This window comes from Cervus canadensis, chromosome 25 (genome assembly GCF_019320065.1).
Source record: "Cervus canadensis isolate Bull #8, Minnesota chromosome 25, ASM1932006v1, whole genome shotgun sequence".
NCBI lineage: Eukaryota > Metazoa > Chordata > Mammalia > Artiodactyla > Cervidae > Cervus > Cervus canadensis.
The window spans coordinates 20,782,895-20,799,048 of NC_057410.1; the positions used below are offsets into that span (position 1 = coordinate 20,782,895).

At 37.3% G+C, this 16,154-nt stretch overlaps 1 protein-coding gene across 4 annotated transcripts in view; it reads right to left on the reverse strand.

The window, feature by feature from the left end:
* NELL2 (neural EGFL like 2) overlaps window positions 1-16,154 on the reverse strand; it is a 438,955-nt gene that overhangs the window by 276,049 nt on the left and 146,752 nt on the right. For all 4 annotated transcript variants that reach the window (XM_043447184.1, XM_043447185.1, XM_043447186.1 and 1 more), the window contains 4 exons: window positions 4,506-4,679; window positions 4,323-4,419; window positions 1,356-1,428; window positions 1,103-1,185 (listed from right to left, as the gene is read on the reverse strand). In XM_043447184.1, the coding sequence (XP_043303119.1) occupies window positions 1,103-1,185; window positions 1,356-1,428; window positions 4,323-4,419; window positions 4,506-4,679 (427 nt within the window). The remainder of the gene's footprint in view (window positions 1-1,102; window positions 1,186-1,355; window positions 1,429-4,322; window positions 4,420-4,505; window positions 4,680-16,154) is intronic.

Sequence of the window (16,154 nt, forward strand, 5' to 3'; positions counted from 1 at the left end):
TTCTGTCATATTTTAGGTTCCACATATAAGTGAAATCATATGGTATTTGTCTTTCTTTCTGACTTACTTCGCTTAGTATGATAATCTGTAGGTTCACCCATGTTGTTGCAAATGACTTAAGCCTTTAATTTAAAAGAAAGGATTTTTCTCCTCTTCTTGTAGTAAATTTGCCTCCTGCCTTTGTGAGTGTGGTGGAGTGGGGTCGGGGGGAGGCTTCCCTTGTGGCTCAGCTGGTAAATAATCCTCCCGCAATGCGGGAGACCTGGCTTCAATCCCTGGGTTGGGAAGATCCCCTGGAGAAGGGAAAGGCAGCCCGCTCCAGTATTCTGGCCTGGAGAATTCCATGGACTGTATAGTCCATGGGGTCGCAAAGAGTCGGATACGACTGAGTGACTTTCACTTCACTCTGCGTGTGGGGTGTAGGGGAGCAGAGCAAAATATGCTATATGACTTATGATAAAACAGAAAAGAAGTCTAAGTCAAAATCACATCATACACAATACAGAGAAGCATTTTCCATTTTTAAAAATGTTTAATTTCATGGCTATGTTTGCTCAAGTGCAAACGTAAATTTTAGACTTTACATTTGTCAGCAACAAATCATCCATATACAATATAACTTCTGGGTCATCAGTATCTGCTATGCAACATGACAACAGCCTGGTGAAACTACAGGTAAATTTGACACATGGTTAAGACAGCCAGTGATTCTACAATGGTAACACAATGGTAGAAAGCTTTTGTGGGACCATTTCCCTGACATAATTCTAAGGTCCATATTGTTTACAATGTCCTCTTGCCTCCTTCCTTGCAAAAAAAAAACCTAAATAATAATAAAAACTAAATTAAACAATAAATCCTATTGTAGTAAGCAGTGTAAAAACCAAGTAATCTGCCTCATTCTTGATTTACTGAGTCATTTGTTTTACAGATGGCTTGGGTTTGAATATTTATAAGCCCCTTCCTTGAGCAGGAATTTTGATTCAGTTCAGGGGACAAGAAAAATCTCAAAGGTGAACAACTGTGGTTATAAAAGAAACGGTAGGAAACCTCAAGGATCTGAGCTCCACTCCCCCACACTCTATTTCTAAGGAGCTTTTACCTTGGCTGATGTTTTGGCTAAAATGTCCTGCAGTTCCATGATTTTCTGCACGAGTCCATGAAAGTCATTGCACGTTGGACAGGCTAGAATCACAAACACCGCATCGGTCAAGTTATATTTATAAGGAGTTCAATCTGGTTAAGTCTATGTTGACAACTAATATATGAGAACTCCAATTGCAAACTGACATTTTGGACAAAATTAAGCAAGAAGCACACTTTTCATTACATAGTGAGAGAACTAATGGACTTACTGCGATTGAGATCTGGGCACTGAGCAATAAATCCTTGGGGCATGACAAGTAATTGCACATCTTGCATTATGCCCTGTGTGTGAGAAATTTTGAAAAAGATGTATTACTTTCATCTACCCAAATTATGTTCAATAGTCAAGTTCATGAAGGGAAACATTACAGGATAGACTCACCGAAGTCCCTGAAAAAAATATTTTGAATACATGGCTTTGACTTCAAACCAAAGGGAAAGAAAAACATCAGGCAAAATAGATGATTGCCCATGTACTTTCTTATTGATAATATTTTTAAACCCTTAAGATTAAATGTCAAGATATAATTAAGAGGCAATAGTCATGTGTTTGGGGAAGCTATTTTTAGTTAGCCTGAAGAAATGCTCGAAAATGACCTTTAAAAGTCAACCTGAAAATCACTTCAGGTTTCAGCAACAGTAAAACTGATATCAATTTTGAGTTAACTACAATCATCAAGAAGAAAAGAGAAAAACTAAGTCACAAGAACAATACTTATTTGAGTATTTCTCATTTCTCGGTTGGTTCTTTTAAAGTGAATTCTTCAATTTAAAAAGGACAAGATGTTTATTAAACAGCTACAGCAAGACTGAGTAATGAGTCCTTGGGAATACAGAAAGTTTAGCATGAAATTTTTTAAAATGCCAACTTGAAATTACATATTTTACATAGAAGTTCACATCACATGTTTATATGTGAAATTTACATTCATCCTTCCTCATTAAGATATAATTAGCTTCCAGTTCACAAGATTCTCAAAGCAATAGCCAAAAGGTATCGACCTCATCAGACACTCTATACGTCCCTTTCATTCATCACTACATTTTCTTCCTTCATCATCTTTATATATTTTAACTAATATTTCACTTTCTCCCTTTGAAAAATGCAAACAGAATGTTTAATGACAGAGGTGACCAAGACCATAGTACCAATATATTATTAAGACAATTTTGATGTACCTGCAAAGATTTACCAGTCAAATCCTTGCCTATATATCTTCTACATATTTAATCAGATTAATAGCATGGTACAAAAAGAGTGTCAGTTTAAATTATAAATATTTAAGTATACTGCATAGCAACTGTTGTATCTATTGTTTGTTTGGGGTTTGGATTAGGGAAGCAACCTGTATATAACAATCTCCTATCATCCGAAATCATCAAAATGAAAGCAAGGCTACCATGTACAGTTCTATGGTTGGTGCAATGCCCAACTCTAGAGAATTACACAAAACTGATGTGTGAGAAGGTTTCTGAGGCCACATTGGGCTCCAGGGGAAAGACTGCCATGATTAAATAGAAGGGACACTTGATACCTGTAGCTCAAATTTGCTATCCTTTATATGTGGAAAAAGTGGAGAAGGAAATGGCAACCCACTCCAGTATTCTTGCCTGGAGAATCCCTTGGATAGAGGAAGCTGGTGGGCCACACACAGTCCAGAGGGTTGCAAAGAGTTGGACACGACTGAGTGACTTAGCACACCACGGGGGAAAAGAGTACTGATTTTTCAAGATTTGCAAACACGGGATCAAGTCCCCATGACTGCTTTTGGACAAGTTACTTAACCTCTCTGAACAGCTTTATGCATGTGTAAAAGAGATTTTTTTTAAAAGGCCCTGCAACAAGACTAAGATTCAATGAAATAACATATTCAAAGCACCTGGTTTCCAGATAACAGTTTAAGTAAGTTTTAAAAACACCTGTTTTTAAAAAAAAGGTATTTATTTATTTATCTTGCTGCTTCGGGTCCTGGTTGCTGCGTTTGGGCTTCTCTCTAGTTGTGGTGCTCGGGCTTAGCTGCCCCACAGTGTATGGGATCTCCGTTCCATGACCAGGGATGGCACCCTATGTCCCCTGCACTGGAAGATGGATTCTTAACACTGGACTACCACAGAAGTCAGGAAAGGTCAAAAGGAGACACCACATGTCCCACCTCCTCACTGGAATCCATCTTGGTTGAGTAACGCATGTGCCACCAGGAAAGACCCTGAGTCAGAATGATTGGCCAGAGACAACCAAGAAACTAATCCCATCACCATAAAACCCAAAACTGTGAGCCATGTGGATTCCCTTACGCTCATGCTCTCTGCCAGGGCAACTCTTCTCAGTAAAGTCTCTTGCATTGTCAGCAAAAAAAATATTCTTTAATAAAGTAAATGAAAACATCTTTTGAGGTTTACAAATCTTTCTTAGAACACAATTTTCAAACTACTTGTACCTTCTCTACCTAGGAATCCATAAGTTAGACACATCACTTATCATCTTTTAATAAATAACTTCTGTATGATAGGTAGTGTCAGAATCATTGGAGGAAAATGATGACACTATGAGCCGGCAGTCAAGCAATTTTCTGAACCTTATTTCCTCATCCTTAAAATACAGAGTTAAATGGGATGTCCATTAGCTGCTGTGATGCAATTCTATGGAGTATATCTCTAAATAGACAACAAGAAAAAGATATCAATTATAACTGCTTTCTAGATTTGATAGATTTGTGCACATATTAATATATGTACTCCTTTCTCATTTTCAGAAGTACAAGGAGACTATGAATAATGAATATTGAAAAGTTTTAAACCTCTATTATTAACATCCCTGTAAAAGTATCATCAAAGGTTATATTTCAAAATTGGAGAGTTTATTTGTATATAAACATTTTAGATTTTTATTACTTTGAATGCCTAATTTCAAGAATATGTTAACTGCCCTGATTGAGCATTGAGAGACTGATCATCTGTCATATCTAAAGGTCAAATTCATTAAGAAAAAAAATAAAAGAGAATAGAGTTGGCCAGCTAAATAAAACATCAGTGTTAAAAAAATAAAACAGAAATAGACACCAATAGGAAAAAAACTATACAAATCTATTTATTTTGCTTACACCATAAAATGCAAAACTCATTAGAAGCTCATTAGAAAGCATTTGTATTTACATTTTATATTAGTCAAAATATACCTTAAAATATCCATGTGCATTATTTCTCTGTCCCAGCCAAAATGAAGTGCCCAGGGGCAAGTCCGTGGAAGGCTTTTCCACAACTCTTTCATATATTCTACAAAAAAAAATCAGATAAGTAATATGTATTAACCATCACTTCTTAGACTCTTCCGTTTCCTGAACTGAGAACACTTCACTTACTTATTACAGTCGACATGTAAAATCAAGTGGGAGGCACTGATGGCCAAGGAGAGCTTGTGCCACTTATCATCAGCCAAAATGTAAGGAAACACTTCCGTGTGAGGGTGGTGGCTGCCGGAGCGGTAGTGAAGTCTGACTTCATTCCGATGGCCGCTGCTTTCCAGTTCCAGGTACCTGCACAGAGAAGAATCACATGGGGCCCATTGAAAACAAAGTTCAAAAAAGATGGACATGACTTCTGTCTCCAAAAAGATGGGATAGAGATACTTTTCCTATTCCTCCCAGTAAGTACAACTAAACAGTATATCATAAAACATGCAATAAGAAGAATCTGAGAGATGGAAAAAAAAAAAAAAACAAACACTAGGGAACTCAGGGCCCAAGTAACAACAGAGTAGTCACTGTACTGGGTATTCTTTTTGCCTCATAGATCTCAGTCTTGGAACTGAAGAAATCAGTAACTTGAAAATACCAATGGATGTGGACAAAACAATTCCTCCCAAAAGCCTAGTCTTGTTAGCTAAAATACCAAAAAAGGAGAAGCCCATAAAGAGGAACATTTTTAGAAAACAATCACTCTACTCCAGCCAAGCATCACAGGAAAAGCTGTGATTCTATCCCCAAACAAATCAGCAAAGGAGAAGTGCTAGAATTCCAGTCTTTTGAGGTAGGAATCACATGAGCAACACCTCTGCCAGAGTGGTGTCAGCAGAAGCCAAGGAGAGCCAAGAATTTAAACCCTATCAGCCAAGGTTAATGAGATGAACCATGGCATCAGTGGAGACCATGTTCCATCCCTAGTAACAAAGCATACTGCCCTCTCAGAGGAGGCCTGGTGGGAGTCAGAACTTTCACCATCACCCAGCAGTGACGACAGCATCCTTACCACAGTGTCTGGTAGAGACCATGGGGAGAGTTGGAGATTCCACTCCCCCATCCAGAAATAATAAAAGTTCTGCCTCAACTGTCAACCAAAGGCAAGTAGGGAACTTGGATTTCTAGTTCCACCTGGAAGTAACAAGATGACACCCACTCAGCCTCTGCCAGAGCAGTGTCAGAAAAACCTGATAAAATATGGAGCTTAAATGAGATCCAAGCCTTAGAACATTATACAAAAATAACCAGGTTTCAATCCAAGTTTGGAAATATGATACAGAAATATCCAGGCTTCAATCAAAAATCAATGTCATACCAAGATTCAGAAAGATCTCAAATATAATGAAAAAAGACAATCAATAGATATCAATACCACAAGGTGATAGAGATGTTAAAATAATTGATAAAGATTTTAAATAAGCTTTGATAAAGATTTTAAATAAGCATTGATTAAAAAGAGCAACTACAAACATTTGAATACACTTGAAACAAATGAAAAAAAAAAAAAAAAAAGAAGCAGCCTCAGCAAAGAAATAGAAGGACAAAATAAAGAACCAAAGAAGATTTTAAAACTGAAAAAATACAATAACTGAAATAAAAAGCTCAAGAGATGGGCTAAACAGCAAAAATGGAGGGGATCAAAAAAGAATCAGGTAACTAGAAGATAGAACAAAAACTATCCAATCTGAACAGTAGAGAGAAAATGACTGAAAAGAAAGGAACAGTCTCAGAGACCTGGGAGACTAAAACAAAAGATCTAACGTTTTTATAATCAGAGTCCATAAAAGAGGAGAAAGAAGGTGAAATTGAAAAGTACTTGAAGAAATGATGGCTGAAAATTCTCCAAATTTGGTAAGAGACATAAACTCACAGATTCAAGAATCTGTGCAAACTTAACTGTGCAAATTTAACTTCTGAAAACTAAACATAAAGAAAAAAACATTGAAAGTAGTGAGAAAAAAAATTGACAATTATGTATAGAAAAAAAAATTAGAATGGTCATGAATTCCCTAAAATAAACAATGAAAGCCAGAAGGAAGTGGCAAAATATTATTCATGTGAAGAAAGAAAAAACTATCAGCCTAGAATCATATACCCAACAAAATTATCTTTCAGAAATGAAGAAGAAATCAGGGCATTCTCAAATTAAGAAAGAACAGGATAACTGAATCAACTTTTAAACATATGTATGTTATGTTAAAAGTGCCTAATGGACATTCAACATCAGTGCGAAGAGTTGACTCATTGGAAAAGACCCTGATGCTGGGAGGGATTGGGGGCAGGAAGAGAAGGGGATGACAGAGGATGAGATGGTTGGAAGGCATCACCGACTCGATGGACATGAGTTTGAGCAAACTCTGGGAGTTGGCAATGGACAGCGAGGCCTGGGTTGCTGCAATACATGTGGTCTCAAAGAGTTGGACACGACTGAGCGACTGAACTGAACTGAACGGACATTCAAGAGGACATGCAGGAAGGACAGCTAGATCCACAAGTCTGAGATGAAGACAGGTTCATATGGAGACAGGAATTGGGAGTCATAAACATATAAACTATATTGAAAGCCATGAAGGCATTGGAATTACCTAGGGAATTATAATAGGTTAATGACACATTAACATTTTGAGGAAAAACTAGCAAAAGAAACCAAAGAGTAGTAGAGAAGCTGGTGAGAGTAGAGAAGAAAAAATGTGAGAGTCCTGTCACTGTAACTAAAAATCCGATAAAATACCAACTATCCATCGGCTACAAAGCATCGGGCATGACTGGATGACTGAACAACCACAACATACACTCATAGGGGAATCCATATCCTGGAACATTAGACCACCCTCTGAAAGAATGAAATTCGGACATGAACAATGCCATAGTTAATTACTAATTATATTAATAAAAGCTCTATAGAATCTCATTTAGTTTGACAAAACTGTGTGGGTATGGAGAAAAAAAAAAATCAAGAAGGATATATGCCAAAATGTTAACAGTAGTTACCTCAGGGGAGTACAACTTGGGGGGAAAGGATGTGAAGAATCTCTCAAATATTTTTATAACCCTGAAGTTTCTCCTTCTTCTGTAATGTAATACTTACTTACACACATATATAGTAAAATTCCATGTTAAGATAAAAAATTAAGTATTCAAGTATATAAAATATGTGTAGAAATTATTAAGGATAAATAAAACACCAATTTGTTTGGGTTTTGATACAGAAGAAACCAGAGAGTCCTTTCTATCTTATTATTTGGAAACCAGCATTCATTATTTAATCAACTCAACTAGTGAATTCTATAATGATAGGTAGGTGTTTGCATTTTAAAAGAAAATAAAATTAGCAAACACATTGCCCTATTGTTATATACCTTCTGTTCTTTTACCACATAGAGGCAAGAACTCTACCACTGCTGTTGGTCTGGTCTCCTCCTCTAGATACTACAGGTACCTGTATTGAATTCCTAAACTTGAGGCACTAAAATTATCCTTAATAGCACAGAGGCTGACACTATGCTCTACAAACAAGAACAACCCTTAAGAAATTAAATATTTTACCAAAACTTACATTTTTATCTGCATCATTCACTCAAGTTTTTTAATGAAATAGATATGTAATACACACAAAAAATATAGTAAAGAAAAAATAAATAATGATATGAAACAGAAGTGTGTCTGGCATGTGGTGAGTATTTAATAAATACTATTAATCTGCAAAACTGCACCTGTCCTCCATTCGGTGGCATCTAAGTGGGAAGCCCTCCTCCCCACTCCCACCACCTCAGCAGATCAGTGTGGTTCAACACCCAAATCCTAAAGCCTGACCTCCAGTTCACATCCTGGTGGCCCTCCTGGCAACAGTAAGCTATTCCATCTCTCTGTGCCTCATCTAGTTACTCAACTACAAAACAAGGATACTAACTGCACTTGTCTCAAAGGACTTCCATGAGGACTGGGATGAGTCAGTTTAGGAAATCACTCAGAACACTACTCAGCACACATAAAACACATTGGTTGTTTTTCACTTCAAAACGTACTTAGCTCCCAATTAAAATAAATCAATTAAAAAAAAAGTAAAGGTCAAATCCCCCCTGTGGTACAGCCAGAGACAGTCCTATGGCACATTCTAGCAATCTGACACTCCTCCATGGGACTGGGAGTCTGGATGAAGCACAGTGAGGAAGAGGGAGGAGAGACTCCCGCACTGCAGTAGGACCCTGCATTCCAGTAGGACACAGCATCCCAATTGCTATATTAAGGTCACTCTGCACCTTGCTTCCTATTTGCTGGCCTGCCAGGGCACCTTTGCTTATTGCCTGCTCCAAATTCTGGTGCCTCAGCTTCCCATCAGTTCTGTAAACTGCCCTCCCTACCCACCACCTTTAAAGTCACCTTACAAGCAAGAACTTCTACTAGTACATTATAACTGTGGCATGGGGAAAATACATAATTGGAATAAAATATATTAATATTTTTAATAGCAACTGAGTGCTAGAATTATGTATGATTTTTAACTTTCTTTGTATTGTGCTTTATTTTCCCTCTTACATTTAATGAGCATTTACTACTTTAAATTAAAATTACATTTTAAATTCTAAGAAGATAATTTGTCACATTTCACCATACCATGTCTCCCTGATTTGTCATTCATAATTTCGAGAGGTAACTAAAATCAGAAATAAAGTTCACCCTTTATAATAATTTATGCCCTTGTTAATCAAATATTCTTTGCAATGGCAGAAATAGAAACTGAGATTAGGCTATGGAGAAATAGGCAACAGTGGCAGGACATCATTCATTTTAACAACCTCCTTCATAACTCAAGATTAAAGGATGAAAATAAGGTCATGTCTCAACTGACAAAGAGGTTACACACAACATGAAATGAGAATTTTTTTGCTGCCTTAAATTAAAACCTAAATAGAAAAATGATCAGATCATCTCATTAAGCTACAACTCAGTTGTAAATTAGTTACCTGAAGAAAAGCCACAAGCACTTCTAGCGTCAACTATATCATTAGTGTGGTTCACGAATGGTACAACTGCAAAGTCCTGACGTGCACAGGATGTGGAACTGAAAACCCAGCTTCACCCCTCACTACTACCCATGACCTGACCACTCACCGCAGTTCCCTCATCTGCACAGTAACGATTCAGTGGCATAATCCATATAAAGCGTGGCATCAAAAACAGAGAGCCCAGTAAGTGACAACTATTTTTATTATCTATCAATAGTCCCAATTAGGCATCATTTATGAAGTCCAGCCTTTTATAACCAATTCTGTGAATAACAAGCAATCTGAATACTTTTTAAAAAATATTTTTATTGAGACAAAATGCTCCAACATAAAATTCAGCTTGAAAGCATACAATTTTTAATTGAAAAAAAATGCAGAAATCAGGAGTCATAAGTTGCAGATAAAAAACAGAAGATGAATCCACTCTCACAGAAACTGAGTTGACAGTACCGGTATTATGGGGGCCTCTAAGGACTTCCCCAGTAGCTCAGTGGTAAAGAATCTGCCTGCAGAGCAGGATGTGCGGGTTCGATCCCTGTGTCAGGAGGATCCCCTGGAGTAGGAAATGGCAACCCACTCCAGTATTCTTGCCTGGGAAATCCCATGGAGAGGGGAGGCCAGTGGGCTACAGTCAACTGGGTTGCAAAAGATTTGGACGCAACTTAGAGACTAACCAACAACAACATCTAAATTTAACTTAAATAGTATAACCAGTAAAAATGATACATGAAGTCCAGTGGTAGAGCCAAAATTATTTTAAATTAGGCAGCTGTGTTCATTTATCAGAACGAAAAAGGCTGTTTCACCTCACCTCTCCCAATGATTCCCTCAAATACTGAGTGAAATGGAAAAGTTGGGAGTAAAATGTGTACCTTTTGACATCCTTCATTAGAACCATGTCAATGCTATTTTTGTTAGCTTTTAACGGTATTCGGTCATCTGCAAGGCAGTATAATGCAACAAAGACTTCAGAGTCTAAATCTTGTCTCCACTCCACAGTTCACAACTGGACAAGTAAAAAATCTCCAACCCTCAGTTTCTTTCCCTATCAAACAGGGGTCATAAGAGTTGTGGTTTTATATGGTCATTTTGAAAATGAAATAAGGTATAAGTATTTAATATACACAGTTCCTGAAAAAGCACTTCATATATGTCATGATTATGATTTATATTTCCTATGACATATTTATGCATGTTATCTAAACATCAGGAAATTTTCAGGGCTGAATTTAACTTAAATATGAATATCAGACCGAAAAATTTAATGAGAATCTAGCCAAATAACGGTATCTGAATTTCATCTATGATATTCCCATTTGGGTCATCCAACTTGTTTGAATTCACCCGGTGATCAATAATTCATCATTTCCTAAGGCCGATCATTTCATTTTGATAAAATAAAGACCCTCCTTATATTGAAAAACAAAGGGAAGATAGTTTTTAAACTAAGATTTATTCATTCATTTATTTCAGCAAATATTTACTATGGATACTGAGAATATGGCAATAAATAAGGCCAAATAACACTGAGGCTTGAAGATCCTCAATAATAAACACATTATTAGCTGAAAATTAAGTTTAGCCATTTCAAAACTAAAAATAATACTACTATAAAAGTTCTGCTGCAAGAAGAGCAATGTAGCTAGATCTGTGAGGGTAACAAAACTACTTCATGAATAATACAGCTAGAAGCCAAAATTATATCACCATGGGAAAGTGCAGTAGCAAATGGAATTGATTCATGATTGAAGCCCTAGCATCAAACATGATGGCTTGAATAAAAACCTCTCCATATTAATACCCCACATAACTGAGTTTACAATAAAATAAAAGAGAAAATGGCTAAGCATGAAATGGAGGTAATTTGTTACTACTAATGATGAGAGGAGCATGACACAAAAAAATGCTAAGAAACAACACTTTGAGCCATAATTCTGGAGGGGAGGAGAATTTTGTGGCATCATGTGTATTTTGTAAGAATCACTTTGAGAAAGGTCTTATACAAGGATAGAGAAAAAATAGATATGATAAAGCACTGAGAATAAGTGAGTATTCAGTACACAGCACAGGTGTCTATAAAAATCAAGGAGCTGAACAGTTGCTGGATGTATGGAGAGAGTAACATGAAAATGACTGAATGCTAGGCCCTCTCAAAACCCTTCATTCACTTAGTTGTGAGTGAGGCCGAGCCGGTGGAAATTAGTGAAATCCTGGAGAGAAAGGGTTCAAAGAAGGGGCAAACTCAAAAAAGATGAGTCTTCCCTACTTTATCGAGAATGAACTCAGGAACACACTGTTGCAAGGTTGAGGAAGATCAACTGGGAAATATGGACTCCTTTGATGATTTGAAAATGCACACATGCAAGTGTGCAAAAATTTGGCTTACAGATTTTACAAAGGGTTCACAATCCTGCAGCAAGGTCCGTTTGTGGACTCCAAGCTAAGCATTCCTGTCTTATAGGAAGACCAAGCAGAATTTGGTTACTTGTGAAAGATTTGAAAATCTGATTCTATATATGTATACAACTTTTATGATATAAAATAATTGTTTATAATTATACAAAAATTTATAAGATACACAAAACACAAAGAAAATTAATATCTCTAATGGTCTTGCCAGCAAGAGATGACCAACATTAATATTTTTGTGTGTATCTTTCATAGTCTTTGTCACTTAACCACACTGTGAACATCTTTCCAAGTCAATAAAGTCACATCCTGTTTAATAAAAGCAGGGTATTTCATAGTATAGCTAGGCCATGATCTATTTAATATCCAATTTCCAATTACGGTTTCCAGCTTTTCACTCTTAATAAAAAATATTTCAGTACATGTTTCTTTGTAAACCTGCACAGTTATTACAAACGAAACTGCCGATTCAAATGGCATACACATTTCAAAGGGATTTGTTATATTCATTCACCACTCGCTCATTTATTCATCCAACAAATATTTTCTAAATGCCTATTTGTCCTAGACTGTGTTCTAGGTCCTGGGGAAACACAAGTGAACCAAAGAAATAAAGCATGAGATGTATGGAGAGAGTAACATGAAAGTTTACAATAGCATATGTAAATAGACAGACAATGGGAATTTGCTCTGTGACTCAGGGAACTCAGACAGGGGCTCTGTGACAATCTAGAAGGGGGGGACGGGAAGGGAGATGGGGGGAGGCTCCGGAGGGAAGGGCATGGGTGTACCTACGGCTGATTCTTGTCGATGTATGCCACACAATTCTGTAAAGCTAATATCTTTCCATTAAAAAAATCAAGTGGAAAAAAAAAAGAAAGGAAAGGTTACCAAGAAAAAAAAATACTAGTCCTTGTTACATTTACATTTAAACAAATTAACTTAACAAAATATACCAAATAAGTAGGCTGCATGGTGATAAAATCTATGAAGAAAATTAAAGTAGAAGAGGATAAGGAGTATGGTAAGATGATATTTTAAACAGGATGTTCAAGCAAAGGTTCACTGAAAAAGTGACATCTAGTGAAACCCTGAAGAAGAATGGTGACCCTGAGGCAGGAGCCTGCCTGGCAAATTCAAGGAATGTCACCGATGCCTGTGTGGCTAGAGGGGAAAGAGGTAGAATCAAAGTAATAGAAAATTAGATCAAAAAGGCATAGATCTCAGAGAGGCAGACCATTTGGGCCTTCAGTTCAGTTCCGTTTAGTCGCTCAGTCGTGTTCGACTCTTTTAGGGCCTCAGAGTCTAGTAAATACATTTGCCTACCATAGATAGAAAACCATAAGAGGTTTTTGGTTTTTTTTTAAAGAGTGGTTTTTTAAAAATTATATTTATTTATTTTTAATTGATTGATGATTGCTTTACAATATTAGTTTGATTTCTGGAGAGGTTTTTTAAATTGATTTTAATATAATCAGTTTGGCTGCAGTGTCTAGAATAAACTATGTGGATGGTGGGAGGCCGCAAGGGTTAAGTCAAGGAAAGGTATCTTGGACCAGGGAAAGTGGTGAAAGTGGTGAAAAGATTTTCTTAAGATTAAATGTACAGTATGAGAGAAATCAAGAAACACTCCCAAGTTTTTAGCCTGAACAAGGAGAACAAAGAAGCTACCATTTACTGGGATGGGGAACACTGAATGAAGAGTACGTTTAAGCAAGAAGATAACAAGTCTGACTTCTGACATGGTACAGCTTGATATTCTAACTTACCCAAGTGAAGATGCAGATGGGCTGTTCCATATACAAGTCTGGAGCTCAAAGGCAAAGGTCAAGACAAGAGAAAATTAAGAATCCACTCTACATAGAGATGGGATTTAAAGCCCTTAGAATGAGAATATGGGGAAGAAGTCTGGACATCAAGCCTTAGAACAGAGCTACATTCAGATGTCAGAGATGTGAAGAGGAAGGAGTCAGGAAGTAAAACCAGAAAAGTGGAAGCTCAAGAAAAGAGTTTGAAAGGATGGAATAATCAAAGTGCAATAGAATGAGGACTCAGAATTGAAGAACATATTTTTCAACAAGGACATCAGCAGGAACCTTGACAAGTACATTTTCAGTGAAGCAGAAAGTCAAAGCCTCATCAGAGTGGGTTCAATGAAGAATGAGAGGAGGGAGAACTGGAGAAACACAGGAGCAGCAGTTGAATAGGTCTGGCTTGCTGTTCCAGGTTCGGCTTGCTGTTGAGACTATAAATATTGCAGTGTATTTATATGCTTGTGGAAATAGCCAATAGAGAGGGTACAAGTAACAGTGCAAAAGAAGTGAATTCCTGAAGTAATGCCCTGAGTGGAAATACAGTTTAATACGCAGTGGGCATGCTGGCCTTTGTTAGGGTTATGAACACTAAATCTAAAAAGAAGGAGAATTATAATTAAAATCATCCCACAAACATTACTCCAGTCTCAGATGGATAGATCTGAGTTATTCTGAATACTTTAAGGATAAAGAACAGCAATCTTTCACAAATTCTTCCAGAGATTACCAAAAAGGGAACACATCCTAGCACATTTCATGAGGCAAAAACTAGACAAAGACATTACAACAAAGGGAAACTACAAATCAATTTATTTCATAAGAATAGATATAAGAAGCCTAAACAAACACTTGATGTTTTTAACTGATGCTTTTGAACTGTGGTGTTGGAGAAGACTCTTGAAAGTCCCATGAACTGCAAGGAGATCAAATCAGTCAATCCTAAAGGAAATCAGTCCTGAATATTCATTGGAAAGACGGATGCTGAAGCTAGAGCTCCAATACTGTGGCCACCTGATGCAAAGAACTGACTCATTAGAAAAGACCCTGATTCTGGGAAAAGATTGAGGGGGAAGAGAAGGGGACAACAGAGGATGAGATGGTTGGATCGCATCACCAACTCGATGGACATGAGTTTGAGCAAGCTCTGGGAGTTGGTGATGGACAGGGAAGCCTGGCATGCTTCAGTCCATGGGGTCGCAAAGAGTCAGACACAACTGAGCAACTGAACTGAACTGAAACAAACAGTAGCAAATATAATCTAGTGATACAAAAAATCTGGAGGGTTTACACTACCATATGTAAATTATTATAAAACAGCAGTAGTTAAAACTAAAAAGTTTACACATGAGTAGAAACATGGACTGATGGAACCATACAGATAATTTAAAAACAGGCTCGTATATATCAGGCCCAGCGGATTATAGCAAAGGTGACTGCAATTCTAAAAGAATATAATTGTTCTTTTCAAAAAACTAGGGAGCATCAGTTAGACATTCATATAAGAAAAAGATCTTTTCAGTGATTTCCAACTTATATTTACAACCTATGAGTAAGGGACATGTCAATAAGATCCCCACTTGCTGAAAACTCAGGGTATCTGTTTGGAGACTGGATTCATTCCATTCCACTCCTTATGACATCTCCAAAGCTTTTCTGCTTCTAGTCCTTGCTCCAAGATAGAGATATTAATGATATCAGAAAGGAAGTTAGAAGTATGTGCGTGTATGCTAAGTGGCTTCAGTTGTGTCCAAGTCTTTGCAATCCCATTGACTGTAGCTCACTAGGCTCCTCAGTCCATGATATTCTCCAGGCAAGAATGCTACAGTGGATTGCTATGCTCTCTTCCAGGAGATCTTCCCAACCCGGGAATCGAACCCCACATCTCCTGTGTCTCCTGCATTGACAGGTGGGTTCTTTACCACTAGTGCCACCTGGGAAGCCCAGATAGAAGTAAAACTCTTTAGTAACTCTCCAAGAGAGCTTATACTGAAGCGTGGTAGATTGAGATGCCATGATCTTAGTTTAATGAATGTTGAGCTTTAAGCCAACTTCTTCACTCTCCTCTTTCACTTTCATCAAGAGGCTCTTTGGTTCTTCTTCACTTTCTGCCATAAGGGTGGTATCATCTGTATATCTGAGGTTATTGATATTTCTCCCAGCAATCCTGATTCCAACTTGTGCTTCCTCCAGCCCAGTGTTTCTCATGATGTACTCTGCATATCAGTTAAATAAGCAGGTGACAATATACAGCCTTGACGTACTCCTTTCCCTATTTGGAACCAGTCTGTTGTTCCATGTCTAGTTCTAACTGTTGCTTCCTGACCTGCATACAGGTTTCTCAGGAGGCAGGTCAGGTGGTCTGGTATTTCCATCTCTTTCAGAATTTTCCACAGTTTACTGTGATCCACACAGTCAAAGGCTTTGGCATAGTCAATAGAGCAGAAATAAATGTTTTTCTGGAACTCATTGCTTTTTCGATAATCCAGCACATGTTGGCAGTTTGATCTCTGGTTCCTCTGCCTTTTCTAAAACCAGCTTGAACA